Source organism: Podarcis gaigeae (genome assembly GCF_964106915.1).
Source record: "Podarcis gaigeae genome assembly, chromosome: 10".
NCBI lineage: Eukaryota > Metazoa > Chordata > Lepidosauria > Squamata > Lacertidae > Podarcis > Podarcis gaigeae.
In genome coordinates, this window is record NC_139686.1 from 2,782,283 (window position 1) to 2,794,432 (window position 12,150).

At 48.5% G+C, this 12,150-nt stretch overlaps 1 protein-coding gene across 3 annotated transcripts; it reads right to left on the bottom strand.

Moving 5' to 3' along the window:
• Positions 1-1,422: 1,422 nt before the first annotated feature.
• LOC310826118 (acrosin-like) lies at positions 1,423-12,147 on the bottom strand. 3 transcript variants are annotated; one of them, XM_083700751.1, is made up of 5 exons: positions 11,978-12,147; positions 6,739-6,942; positions 4,736-5,010; positions 3,498-3,637; positions 1,423-2,065 (listed from the first exon to the last, which is right to left on the bottom strand). In XM_083700751.1, the coding sequence occupies exons 1-5, from the start codon at positions 11,998-12,000 to the stop codon at positions 1,541-1,543; spliced, it is 1,167 nt and encodes a 388-aa protein (XP_083556877.1). In that variant the 5' UTR covers positions 12,001-12,147; the 3' UTR covers positions 1,423-1,540. The 3 variants fall into 3 exon arrangements, with proteins under 3 accessions (XP_083556877.1, XP_083556876.1, XP_083556878.1); XM_083700750.1 differs by lacking the exon at positions 11,978-12,147 and adding an exon at positions 7,489-7,636; XM_083700752.1 differs by lacking the exon at positions 11,978-12,147 and adding an exon at positions 7,030-7,086.
• Between the last annotated feature and the right edge of the window lie 3 nt (positions 12,148-12,150).

Genomic DNA, 12,150 nt, shown 5'->3' on the forward strand with positions numbered 1-12,150 from the left:
TGGAATTCTTATTCATTCCTAGGATTTGGGGGTGGGGTGTCAGTTTGCATTTCTTAGTGCAGAAAGTATAAATGTGTAGAGATCTTTCCTATTCTACTTAATTCAAGAGGGTTTTGGAAGCTTCTCTGTGTGAAACAAGCAAACAGAAGATTCATGATGTTTGGGGTATTCCTTCATAAAAGTTGAGTACAGCTGGCTTAAACAGGTTTTTTAATCTCTTCTTCAAGGTCATGCTGACTATAAAAGGAAGGACAGAAGAAGCCTAGGTTTCATTTTCTCTTTCTGTCTCACTTGCTTCTGGTGTGGTATACAGTGTTAAGGTTTAGACTTATTATAAGTTATTATAAGTTAAGTCTACTGCAACTGGATTTCTTATGGAATGTATTGGATTTGTGACCATGGTGCTCATTTGCCTTCAGTAGCAGTAAAGCTCTGCTGGATTAAATATTAATTGCCTCTGGTCTATTTTTTATTTTTTTTAATCCTGCAAAGTGTTTAAGTTTTTACTCTGCTAACTATAGGTCAGAATTCTGCTCTGGATCAATATTGAGTAGAATTTATTGACAGGTTATGGGCCCAGAAAGTTCCTTTGATGTGCTGATGGGTTCCTGAGGCTGAGCAGAGTGCTGAGGAGATCTGGTTGTGCAGTTCCAGAGTCTTTGCTGTGAATGAGCAAAGGAGTAGCTGCACCAAAATGCTGGAGGGTGAGGAGGACCTGGAGAGTCTCCATGCCTGGGCAGCGGCGGTGAAGCAGCTGGAGTGGATGCCGGCCATGGTGATTTACTAGTTGGGTAGCTATTGTGGAACAGCCTTACAGTGCCGAGAAGCTGGAAGAGGCTAGATTCTGGAGATGGTTGCCAGCGGTTGGTGCAGATGCAGCATTGGGAGGTATGGAGAACCTAGAGGGGCTGGGAGCTGGCAGCAGTTTTACTGGTATGCAGTAGGACGTTTATATTTGCCTAGTAACAGTGGTAAAATAAGCTGTAGTCCTATCTTAAAGGAGTAAGTGATTGATTAGGCCTGGGAGACTGGAAAGTGTCTTAATGGTTTTATAGCAGGTCATTTGCTGAGCCATGTTTCCTTTGGGTGAGCATCCGACATTGCAAACTCTTTTGGGTAATAAATTAACTGTAATAGTTTGGAGTATAAACTGTAAAATGTGAATTATAAGGTGTTCTAATTTGTTGTAAAATACATTTTGGAATTCTTAAACGTGGAATATCCTTCATCCTTCCTTTCCCTTCTTTCTTGTTTCCTTTTTCTTTTTCTACCACTTCCATTTAATGGAAAGAAAGATCTGGAGGAATTATGAACATAAGTAGGAGAATATGGCTCTGGATTTGGCCATTTCCCAACACATCTCTCTGAGATTTGGTGAGATGATGGCACAAAAGACACAAAGACCTATTGCCAAATCCCAAGCAGCTTGCTCAAACCATCTCCATTTTATTATTCTATAGAATATCCAATGCGTATCATGGTGGCCTCTAGCCTGGCCCCTCTGCTTCATAATGCCTGCCCCCTGCCCCAACTGCCCCTCTCAATCCTGCTCTCCTGAGGGCACAAGCAGATCGTAGTAGTCTTCGGAGCCAGGGTAGTACCCTGGTGGATCTGAGAACTGACTTCGAGATGCCATCCGGGGCCCGGGCTTCTGCGGTCTGTACCTAGTCCTGCGGCCAGGCCTCCGGTTACCCCAAAAATAGTTCTCCCTCATCCAGGGAGGGAAGGAGGACCTTGTGGTCTGCACCTGGGGAGGAGGCCTCACACCCCACTGTGGGGGCCTCATCCAGGGAGGCATGTGGGGTCTTGGCCTGGCCGCTGTAGGGAAAGTCCTGGGCTTGCGCGTTGTTGTGGCCTGGGTCTGCGCCAGCAGCGGGGTGTGTGTGGGAACTGACAGCTGCAGCTTAGAGGTCCTTTGGATCCAGTCCAGAAAGTACTGCGTAGAAATGAAGACGCTTGGCGCCTTCGCTGTGCCGCAGTACACGGGTCCGAAACTGGCGACTCCAATCACCCAGTAGCGCTCAGACCTCTCTTCCCTGCACATCAGGGGGCCTCCGCTGTCACCCTGGGAGGGGGAAAAGAAGGTGGTAGAATGAGGTGCAGGCATGATGCTGTGGAGATCAAGGCAGAGGCAAACGGGGTAAGGATACAAGGCTCAGCCATCCTGTCAGGGGCAGCACAGCACAACAATTTCACTTATTCCCGGTGGAGTAGAGGGTCAGGTTTAAGGGGCCCGTTTTGACCTTTAAAGCCCTATGCGGCCTAGGACCCACGTACCTACAGGACCACATCTCCTGGTATGCCCCGCGGAGGACCACAAATGGAGGTCCCAAGTCGCAAGGTGGTTAGATTGGTCTCAACTAGGGCCAGGGCCTTTTCAGTACTGGCCCCAACTTGGTGGAAAGCTCTGCCACAAGAGACTAGGGCCCTGCGGGACTTGACATCTTTCTGCAGGGCCTGCAAGACAGAGCTGTTCTGCCTGGCCTTTGGTTTGGACTCAGTCTGACCCTCCCCTTACGGTTTTGATTTATGGGCTACTTGTGCTGGTCCAGGGGGGAGGTTACCGTGGGGCGAGGTCCAGGACCTGAGTCCTCCATGGGTGAAGCGGGGTCCACAGCGAGGAGCCGGGCAAGGACAGGAACTCTGGGGGAACAGGACTGGGTGCTGGCCGAAACAGCTCTTCAACGACGTTGCTCCCGCAACCTGGGACCAGGCTGACTGGCCTTTATCTTCTCTGAGGCCAGGGGTGGTCCTGGCCCCCAGATGACCCACCTCTCCTGGCCTTAAGGCGAGCACTCCTCCTGGGAGAAACCAGTTTCCTCCACCTCTCTGCCCTGAGCCTCTGCAGCTCAGGAGAGGCTGGTGGGTTACTGGACCCAGGGGGAGACTCACCTTCCCCTGACAGGGCTGGGAGACGTGCACCTGTAGGCACTGTGTCCTCAACCACCTCCGGAGCCACAGTGGATTCACCTGGTGCCTGCTCCTGAGGATCCGGCATACGTGAGGCAGTGGCGTAGCGTGGGTTGTCAGCATCCGGGGCAAGGCAAGTAATTTGCACCCCTAACCCATGGATTTGCGCCCCCTAACCCCCAGATGTTGCGCCCGGTGCGGCCAGCCCCCCCTGCACCCCCCACGCTACGCCACTGGGTGCAGGCACTTTAGAATCAAGGCCATGCCCCAGCTCAGCTGGCCCTGGAGGCGGGGACTCCTGTGCAGGCTGGGATTCCTCCGGTTCAGCCTCTGAGTCGGATTCCCAGGTCATCACACTACTTTTAAAATGAGGCTGGCAGTGGGGGGGCAGCGGGAGTCCTGCACTTTGAATGTGCTTTGACCGTGTGGTGTGTAGACAGCCTTGGAGAGCAGCCTCAGCTCAGCTTGCCAGGTGTTGAAACTTGGAGCATTGGTGGGCCACAAAAGAGCTCTGATGTGGAGCCATAGAGTGCCACAGGGTGCCACCCCCCTCATCAGCACAAAATCCTGACCGTGGTTCACCCTACCCTGCAGATTGAAATTGTTCCTTCTTCGTGTCCGGCACAGACGTTCTGTGTAGGGATCCTCCTGCCCCACCGCATCCCACATTGGATTCTAGTGTAGAGACTCGTCGCCCCTTCTTGCATGATGTCAGGAGAGGTGGAATCTGTGAGCAGAAAGCGGCAGGATGGGAATGGAGATAGACAGCTGGACGCCTGACCAGGGGGTGCCCTGCCCGTGAATCCTAACTGGGGCAGGGGAAGGAGAGAGGAAACGGGGAAACTCCTCAGAGCCACGTCGAGAAAGCAGACGTGTGGATAAGCCCTAAGACCTGCCTAACGGCTAACTGCTCTCAGTCCGTGGACCAGCCATGCTATTTTTCTAGAAAAAGAGGTGCCGGAACTCACCACAAATGCCTTCCCTCGTCTCTTATAACAGCAATGGCGCCCCGCTGAGAGGGGCCAGAATGGAGCTCCACTGAGTTCTGGCTGAAAAAATCCCTGCTAACCATGTTTTGATTTCATAAATAGTCGGTGTTGGTGTTGACCTTGAAAGCCCTAAACGGCCTCGGCCCAGTATACCTGAAGGAGCATCTCCACCCCCATTGTTCTGCCCTAACACCAAGGTCCAGCTCCGAGGCCCTTCTGGCAGTTCATTCACTGCGAGAAGTGAGGTTACAGGGAACCAGACAGAGGGCCTTCTTGGTAGTGGCACCCGCCCTGTGGAACACCCTCCCATCAGATGTCAAAGGAATAAACAAACTCATCCATGCAAGACAGAGGGGAAGTGGAACAGGGGTGGAACAACTGGAAAGAAAACCTCTCCTGCGAGGAATGAACCTTGTGCTGCCCAACCAGGAGCATTTATTCATTCAGAGCTATATTTTTGCCATGGTCACTTCCATTTTATTTACTAACTTTCCTCCCACTGGAAGGGCTTGTCCACACTTCCACTCGTCCCCTGCCTAGAAAGCATGAGTTCAAGAGGTTTGTGCTCTCTAGGCATGAGTCCGAGTGGTTTTCTGCTTGCCCTGTTACTTTCCCCAGGAAAACTCACTCTTGACTGCTGAATAGGAGCAAACAGCAATCTGCGGAGAACTGGACTGCAGGTTTCCCCCGAGGGGGAAACAGCAGGATAAGCGGAAGTGCAGACGAGCCTTAAACCACCCTGGAAAATGCCGGCTGGCAGTGAAGGTGCAGGTGATGACTTTATTTCAAACACTTCAGGTGGCCAGTCCTCCTGCTTTTGACAAGGTTGCTCTCACCTTTTGGTAGGAGGCCGCCCCAGCCGCTGACGTAGCAATGGCCGAGCGTCAAAACCTCCATTTTTTCGTCAGGCAGGCAGGCTGGCTGGATGTAGTCACTGCAGTTGACGGGCTCGTCCATCTCCAGCAAGGCGATGTCTGCGAACACCACCTCTCCTTGTTTCAGCTGGTTGTCATACTTCTCATGTTTCACCAGCCTCTTAATGAAGCGCTGCTCAGCCTCTGGGCCCAGCTTCTTGATCCGGTTGGAGCCAAGAACAAGCTTGTACTGTTCTCTGCAGGTGGGGCGAAGAACAGGGATTTATGGCTTGTGGGAGGATGTTCTTGGACTCTCTGAATGTAAGAGAAAGGATGGAGAAAAAACCCTCCCTCCCTCTCTCACGAGGCGGGAACACCTGGATATCCAGTGAAGCTGGCCCCACCTCCAAAAGGATATTGCAGAGCTGGAGAAAGTTCAGAAAAGGACCACCAAAATTATCAGGGGTGTGGAGAAACTCCCCTACGAGGAAAGGCTGCCACGCTTGGGACTTTTTAGTTTGGAGAAAAACTGGGTAAGAGGCGACATGGTTGAAGCCTGAGAGGTTTTATTATTTATTTGATTCAACTTGATTTCATTTGTATATTGCCTTCATCACAAGATCCCAGGGCGGTTCACAGGATAAAAATCCAAGGTAAAAACACAAGTAAATAGTCAAAACAAAAAATAACAAAACAATAACTCCGTTCCCACAAAAAAAACCTGTAGAATATTAATCAGCTTTATAAAACAAAAACAAAATAGACAAATACAAAATACCAGTTAACACAGAACACTTAAGAACAATAAACAACAGCCACCCAAGTTATAACATCACCCCCATTAAAAGCACAATTTTAGCACAAGGGGGCTGGCCCACATCCTCATTCCTCGTTTTTGTGCCTGGCCGCTTTCCCTGGGAAAACCTGCTGTTTACATCTAAACTGGAGCAAACATGAATTCATAGAAAACTCGATTGACATTTGTTCTGATTCAGCGATGAACAGTGTGTTTTCCTGGGGAAAGCAGTGGGAGAAAGAAGAAGCCTCTCGGATCTCTGCCTACAGGAATTCTGGATGAGCCCTATATTCCTATGAACCAAAAGGGGGCGGATCGGCCCGAGTGCTCACAGTGATGCAGCTAGCTGCTCTGGCACCCAGAGCGGAGTGCACCCAGGGGGTGGGGCTAGCCACCCACAGGGGCGGGGATGGCATCCCAGGGGGGTGAAGTGAGCATCCTGCAGGGTGTGCATCCCGGGGGGGTGTTGCTCGCAACGAGCGTCCCAGGGTGGCGGTGTGATGATGTCACCCCCCCCCTCAGGGATGACACCCAGGGTCTCCGCACCCACCTTGCTCTGCCTCTGAGTGCCCAGCCCTCTGAAGTTCCTCAGATTTGTGCCTACAGGTCAAAGGACAAATGGAATTGTGGGTGAGCCCTATAGTTCTATGAATCAAAAGGGGGTGGATCGGCCTGAGTGCCCACAGTCACGGAGCTAGCTGCTCTGGCACCCAGAGTGGTGTGCACCCGGGGGGGGGGGCTGGCATCCCAGGGGTGTGAGGTGAGCGTCCTAGGGGGCGCTGCCCACGCCTAGCATCCTGGGGGGTGCGCATCCCGGGGGTGCACTGCCCACGATGAGTGTCCCAGGGTGGTGGCATGGTGATGTCACCCCCCCTCAGGGATGGCACTCAGGGTGGACCACACCCACCTTGCTCCGCCTCTGAGTGCCCAGCCCTCTGAAGTTCCCAATGGGATGCTGGACCAACTGGACCTTAGTCCTGATCAGGTGGGGCAGTTCTTGGGCTGCAGACTCCACCATCCCAAGAGGATGGCTCTGTGTTCAGGCAAACTGCAGTTCCTCCAAGTATCACCTAGAAGGCAGAAGAAGGGACTCTGCTTCCTTGAGATGCCCCCAGGCTGCTGGGCTTGCAGATTCCACAACCCTCCCCAGGAATGACCTTCTGCTAAGCAGACTTCCCCTTCTGCTTACTTTGGTTTTGGGAAGCAGTGAACTGCACTGAGGACCCATTGGGGGCCAATGAGCGAACCTCCGCAGCTAGGAAAGTAGACGTTCCCTTGTATTTTTGTCTGGATGCTGACCATCCAGGGCCACGTCCCTGGAAGAACATCACTGCCGCCCATAATACGCATCAACTTATGGCTGCTTGCCATGGGTCGTCTTCCGCAGATGCCACTGAAAAAGATAGAGAGCGTCAACAGATCATGTGCATGACGTGGGTGGATTGTGCAGCTCTTTGAATATTGTGATCACACATTTTACCTTTTTTACTGACACAGGATCCTCATATATCATCTGGTATTTTGCAGGTCTTTTATATAGTTCAACAAATTTTATTTTTGGGGAAAAAAATTCTACTATTTTTTTTTTTTTTTAATCCAGCCTTGTCAGTTTTATGTAATTCATTATAGTAACCTTGGGATATCTGTTTGGATGCCATGGCTATAGGTGGTAATCAACAAGACTTGTCTCAGAGTACATCCACCAAAAGTAATGGACCTAACTTGTTTGTGTTCATTGCTTTCAATCGGTCTACTTCAGAGGGTTAGCTGAAATGCCACTAAATTTCATGAGACCCTCAAGGCAAAATGCAAGGAGAGCAACCCTGGTAGATGGACAGGCAGACAGAAGACCACCTGGGGTCTTTTTCCAGGAAAAAAACGTCTTCCCTATTTTGTCTTTCCTTACAAAATGCCAACCATCAACCCAATGGCCTCTTACTCGCAATTGCTGACGGTTGCATTATGGGTGGGTTGGAATGCAGCAAGGACCAGAACAGAGAGGACCAACCATCTCATCCTTTGGCTAGCTCCCAAGGCTACAAGATCCACCACACCACCTTTTCTTAGAATTCATGACATCATAAAACACATGAATCCAGGTTCTGTCCAGAGAGCATGTGGGCAGCCTGACATCATCACTGCTTTATGCTCCTCCTCCTCCTCTCTCTCTTTTAATTAATATTAACAGAAGCACCAGGGCAAGATGCCAAAATGAGGATAATAATAGTAACAACAATAATAATTTTATTATTTATACCCCACCCATCTGGCTGAGTTTCCCAAACCACTCTGGGCAACTTTTGTTGTTGTTGTTGTTTAGTCGTTTAGTCGTGTCTGACTCTTCGTGACCCCATGGACCAGAGAACGCCAGGCACCTCTGTCCTCCACTGCCTCCCGCAGTTTGGTCAAACTCATGCTGGTAACCTCAAAAACACTATCCAACCATCTCGTCCTCTGCCGTCCCCTTCTCCTTGTGCCCTCCATCTTTCCCAACATCAGGGTCTTCTCCAGGGAGTTTTCTCTTCTCATGAGGTGGCCAAAGTACTGGAGCCTCAGCTTCACAATCTGTCCTTCCAGTGAGCACTCAGGGTTGATTTCCTTCAGTATGGAGAGGTTTGATCTTCTTGCAGTCCATGGGACTCTCAAGAGTCTCCTCCAGCACCATAATTCAAAAGCATCAATTCTTCGGCGATCAGCCTTCTTTATGGTCCAGCTCTCACTTCCATACATCACTACTGGGAAAACCATAGCTTTAACTATACGAACCTTTGTTGGCAAGGTGATGTCTCTACTTCTCAAGATGCTGTCTAGGCCTGTCATTGCCCTTCTCCCAAGAAGCAGGCGTCTTTTAATTTCGTGGCTGCTGTCACCATCTGCAGTGATCATGGAGCCCAAGAAAGTAAAATCTCTCACTACCTCCATTTCTTCCCCTTCTATTTGCCAGGAGGTGATGGGACCAGTGGCCATGATCTTCGTTTTTTTGATGTTGAGCTTCAGACCATATTTTGCGCTCTCCTCTTTCACCCTCATTAAAAGGTTCTTTAATTCCTCCTCACTTTCTGCCATCAAGGTTGTGTCATCTGCATATCTGAGGTTGTTGATATTTCTTCCGGCAATCTTAATTCCGGCTAGGGATTCATCCAGCCCAGCCTTTCGCATGATGAATTCTGCATATAAGTTAAATAAGCAGGGAGACAAAATACAGCCTTTCCCAATTTTGAACCAATCAGTTGTTCCATATCCAGTTCTAACTGTAGCTTCTTGTCCCACATAGAGATTTCTCAGGAGACAGATGAGGTGATCTGGCACTCCCATTTCTTTAAGAACTTGCCATAGTTTGCCGTGGTCGACACAGTCAAAGGCTTTTGCATAGTCAATGAAGCAGAAGTAGATGTCTTTCTGGAACTCTCTAGCTTTCTCCATAATCCAGCGCATGTTTGCAATTTGGTCTCTGGTTCCTCTGCCTCTTCTAAATCCAGCTTGCACTTCTAGGAGTTCTCGGTCCACATACTGCTTGAGCCTTCCTTGTAGAATTTTAAGCATAACCTTGCTAGCGTGTGAAATGAGTGCAATTATGCAGTAGTTGGAGCATTCTTTGGCACTGCCCTTCTTTGGGATTGGGATGTAGACTGATCTTCTCCAATCTTCTGGCCACTGCTGAGTTTTCCAAACTTGCTGGCATATTGAGTGTAGCACCTTAACAGCATCATCTTTTAAAATTTTAAATAGTTCAGCTGGAATACCATCACTTCCACTGGCCTTGTTGTTTGCAGTGCTTTCTAAGGCCCATTTGACTTCACTTTCCAGGATGTCTGGCTCAAGGTCAGCAACCACACTACCTGGGGTATACGAGACATCCATTTCTTTCTGGTATAATTCCTCTGTGTATTCTTGCCACCTCTTCTTGATGTCTTCTGTTTCTGTTAGGTCCTTTCCACTGGGCAACTTACAGAATATATAAAACATAATAAAGCAGCAAACATTAAAAGCTTCCCAATACAGGGTTACCTTCAGATGTGTTCTAAAAGTTGTATAGTTCTTTATCTCCTTGACATCTGAAGGGAAGGTGTTTCATAGGGATGGTGCCACCACCGAGAAGGCCCTCTGCCTTGTCCCTGGTTCCTGGACTCTGCTCTTTAGCCATGCTGGCACCCTCTTGGCCTGGGTGGTATTTTTTCCTCAAGTGCAACATACATTATAGTTGAGATCCTCTTATTGTGGTTTTGAATAACCCCTAAGTGTTCTGCAGGGTTTTTGCCTTCCACCTTCCTTTCTACCAGCTCCCTCATTTTTGAGAAGTCCCTTTCTTTGAAGTCAAATGTGACTACAATGAACTTACTTGGCAATTGTCCCTTACATATATAAATTGAATTTGATAGCACTGTGGTCACTCTTCCCAATTAGTTCAGCAGCACTTTCATCTCTAACCAGATCCTGGCTGTCACCTAAGATAAAGCCCAGAGTTTATGTTCTTCTGGTCAATTCCATTACTAACTGTTCTAAGACAGACATTTAGCCTATCTATAAATGTTAGCTCTTTGCCGTGTTTAGAAGAAATATGCAACCAGTCTAGAACATCTCCTCTTTGATTGCATTCTCCATCTCAAGATCACTGTATATACAGTTTCTGAGAGACCTTTGTATCTTGAGGAGGTTAGAAACGATGCTCAGAAACTGCCATTGAAATTCTACTCAGTATTGATCCAGAGCAGATTCCAATGTATAGTTAGCAGAGTAACAACTTTAACACATTGCATTATTTAAAAAATAAAATAAAATAGACCAGAGGCAATTGTATTTCATCCAGCAGAACTTTACTGCTACTGAAGGCAAATGAGCATAATGGTCACAAATCCAATACAATCAGAATTGGCACTGTCCATAAGAAATCCAGTTGCAGCAGACTTGACCTAAACTTATAATATCTTAGAATTGTTAGGATTCTTGCTCTGTGCTTGCAGTCATGGAATTGTTTTCTATCACATGATGGTGTATGTCTTCATTCCATATAGTGGGAAGTGACGGAGACAGGATGTTTTTGCTTCTGTGTTCCGTGTGGGGCCATTGTCCTTTGTTCTTTTTGTTTGCTGCCTGATGAGAAAGAAGAAGGAGCTGAGTCAGAGCGCTCCGAGTGTATTATATGTATAGTAAATAAAGTAGCTTAGCCAAAATGCTGTGCTACTGAGTCTGTTATGTGAACTGCTAACACTCTGCAGGATCCTAAGCGTGCCGATGCCTCTTGCTATCAGTCGCTGTGACATTCGGGCTGAAGAAAGCTTTTGAAGCTCCCGACTGACTGACCAGGAGGGAGAGAACATGCCAGTCAGGCATGTGTCTCTGCCAGGGTCCAACACACAAGTAGGACGATCCTAGCAAAAATAAGTCTAAACCCTTAACACTAAGTATGTTATGTACAGAACACGACATAAGGGAAAGAGAAAGTGAAACCCAGGCTCCTTCTGGCCTTATTATCATAGTCAGCATAACCTTGACTGAAAGAGATAACAGGACCCGTTTAAATCAGCTGTACTCAGCTTCTCTGAAGGAATAACCCAAACATCAAAACCTTCTGCTTGTTTCTTTCACACAGAGAAGCTTCCAGAACCTTCTTGAATTAAGTAGTATAGCAAAGATCTCTACACATCGGATCAATACTTTCCGCTCTACAAAATGCAAACTGACAAAGCCAGCCCAGAAATTCCCTGTCTGGCACAGCCCTGCAGCTTGTGCTTTAATCCATATCCCAGTTAATCAAAATCTTAGACTTTGTTCATTCCTAGGGTTTGGAGGGGGGTGTCCCTAAACCTTGTCAGACAAACAGACGAAAGCAGGAGTGGGGAATCTCAGGCAGAGGGCCAAATGGGGTGCTCCAAGCCTTACTCACTGGCCCTCACTTGCTCCCAGCCACACCCGGTCTCCATAGACCATGCCCCACGTCAGCCCTGCTTCCCAACAACCTTGGTGCTTTCACCTGGATGGAAAGTATCCTTGGACTCTGATAATGCCCCTCACTTGACCGGTAGATGGGGCTGGTGTGTAGAATCCAAGGCAAGCTTTAGAATTGTTGCTCCACCAACTTTTGCCCTGGCCCCGCCCAACATGGGCAAGGTTATTTGGAAGGGAATGTGGTCACTCCGGACAAAGAAGGTTCTCCACCCACTGACCCCTAAACTAATGTCCAAACCCATCCTAACTTCCTCTCTCCACTTCCTCCTCTCCATTGAGTTTGCAGGCTCTGTAGACAGCTGCCTTCTGCTATGGATATTTTGAACAATCTGGGATTGTTTTATTGACGCCATTGTGATATTTTGTTAACGACCTTGGGATTTCTAAGGGAGGGTGGTGTAAAAATGTTTTAGTAAAATAAATGCTGCTAAGCGATGCTCCCTGCCTCCATACACAAATTGCCTCCATGCACAAATACACACAACTTAGATGAAGTCCTCCTCATGAGTTCCAGGTAGTTCTCGGCTTTCTGCCCAGGTTTCCCTGATGCCACAAATCATCCTCTCTCTTCCCTAACCCTGTATTGCAAGGGGTTGGCCTAGATGGTCCTTGGGGTCTCTTCTGGCTTGACAATTCTTTGATTCCAGCTGTCCAT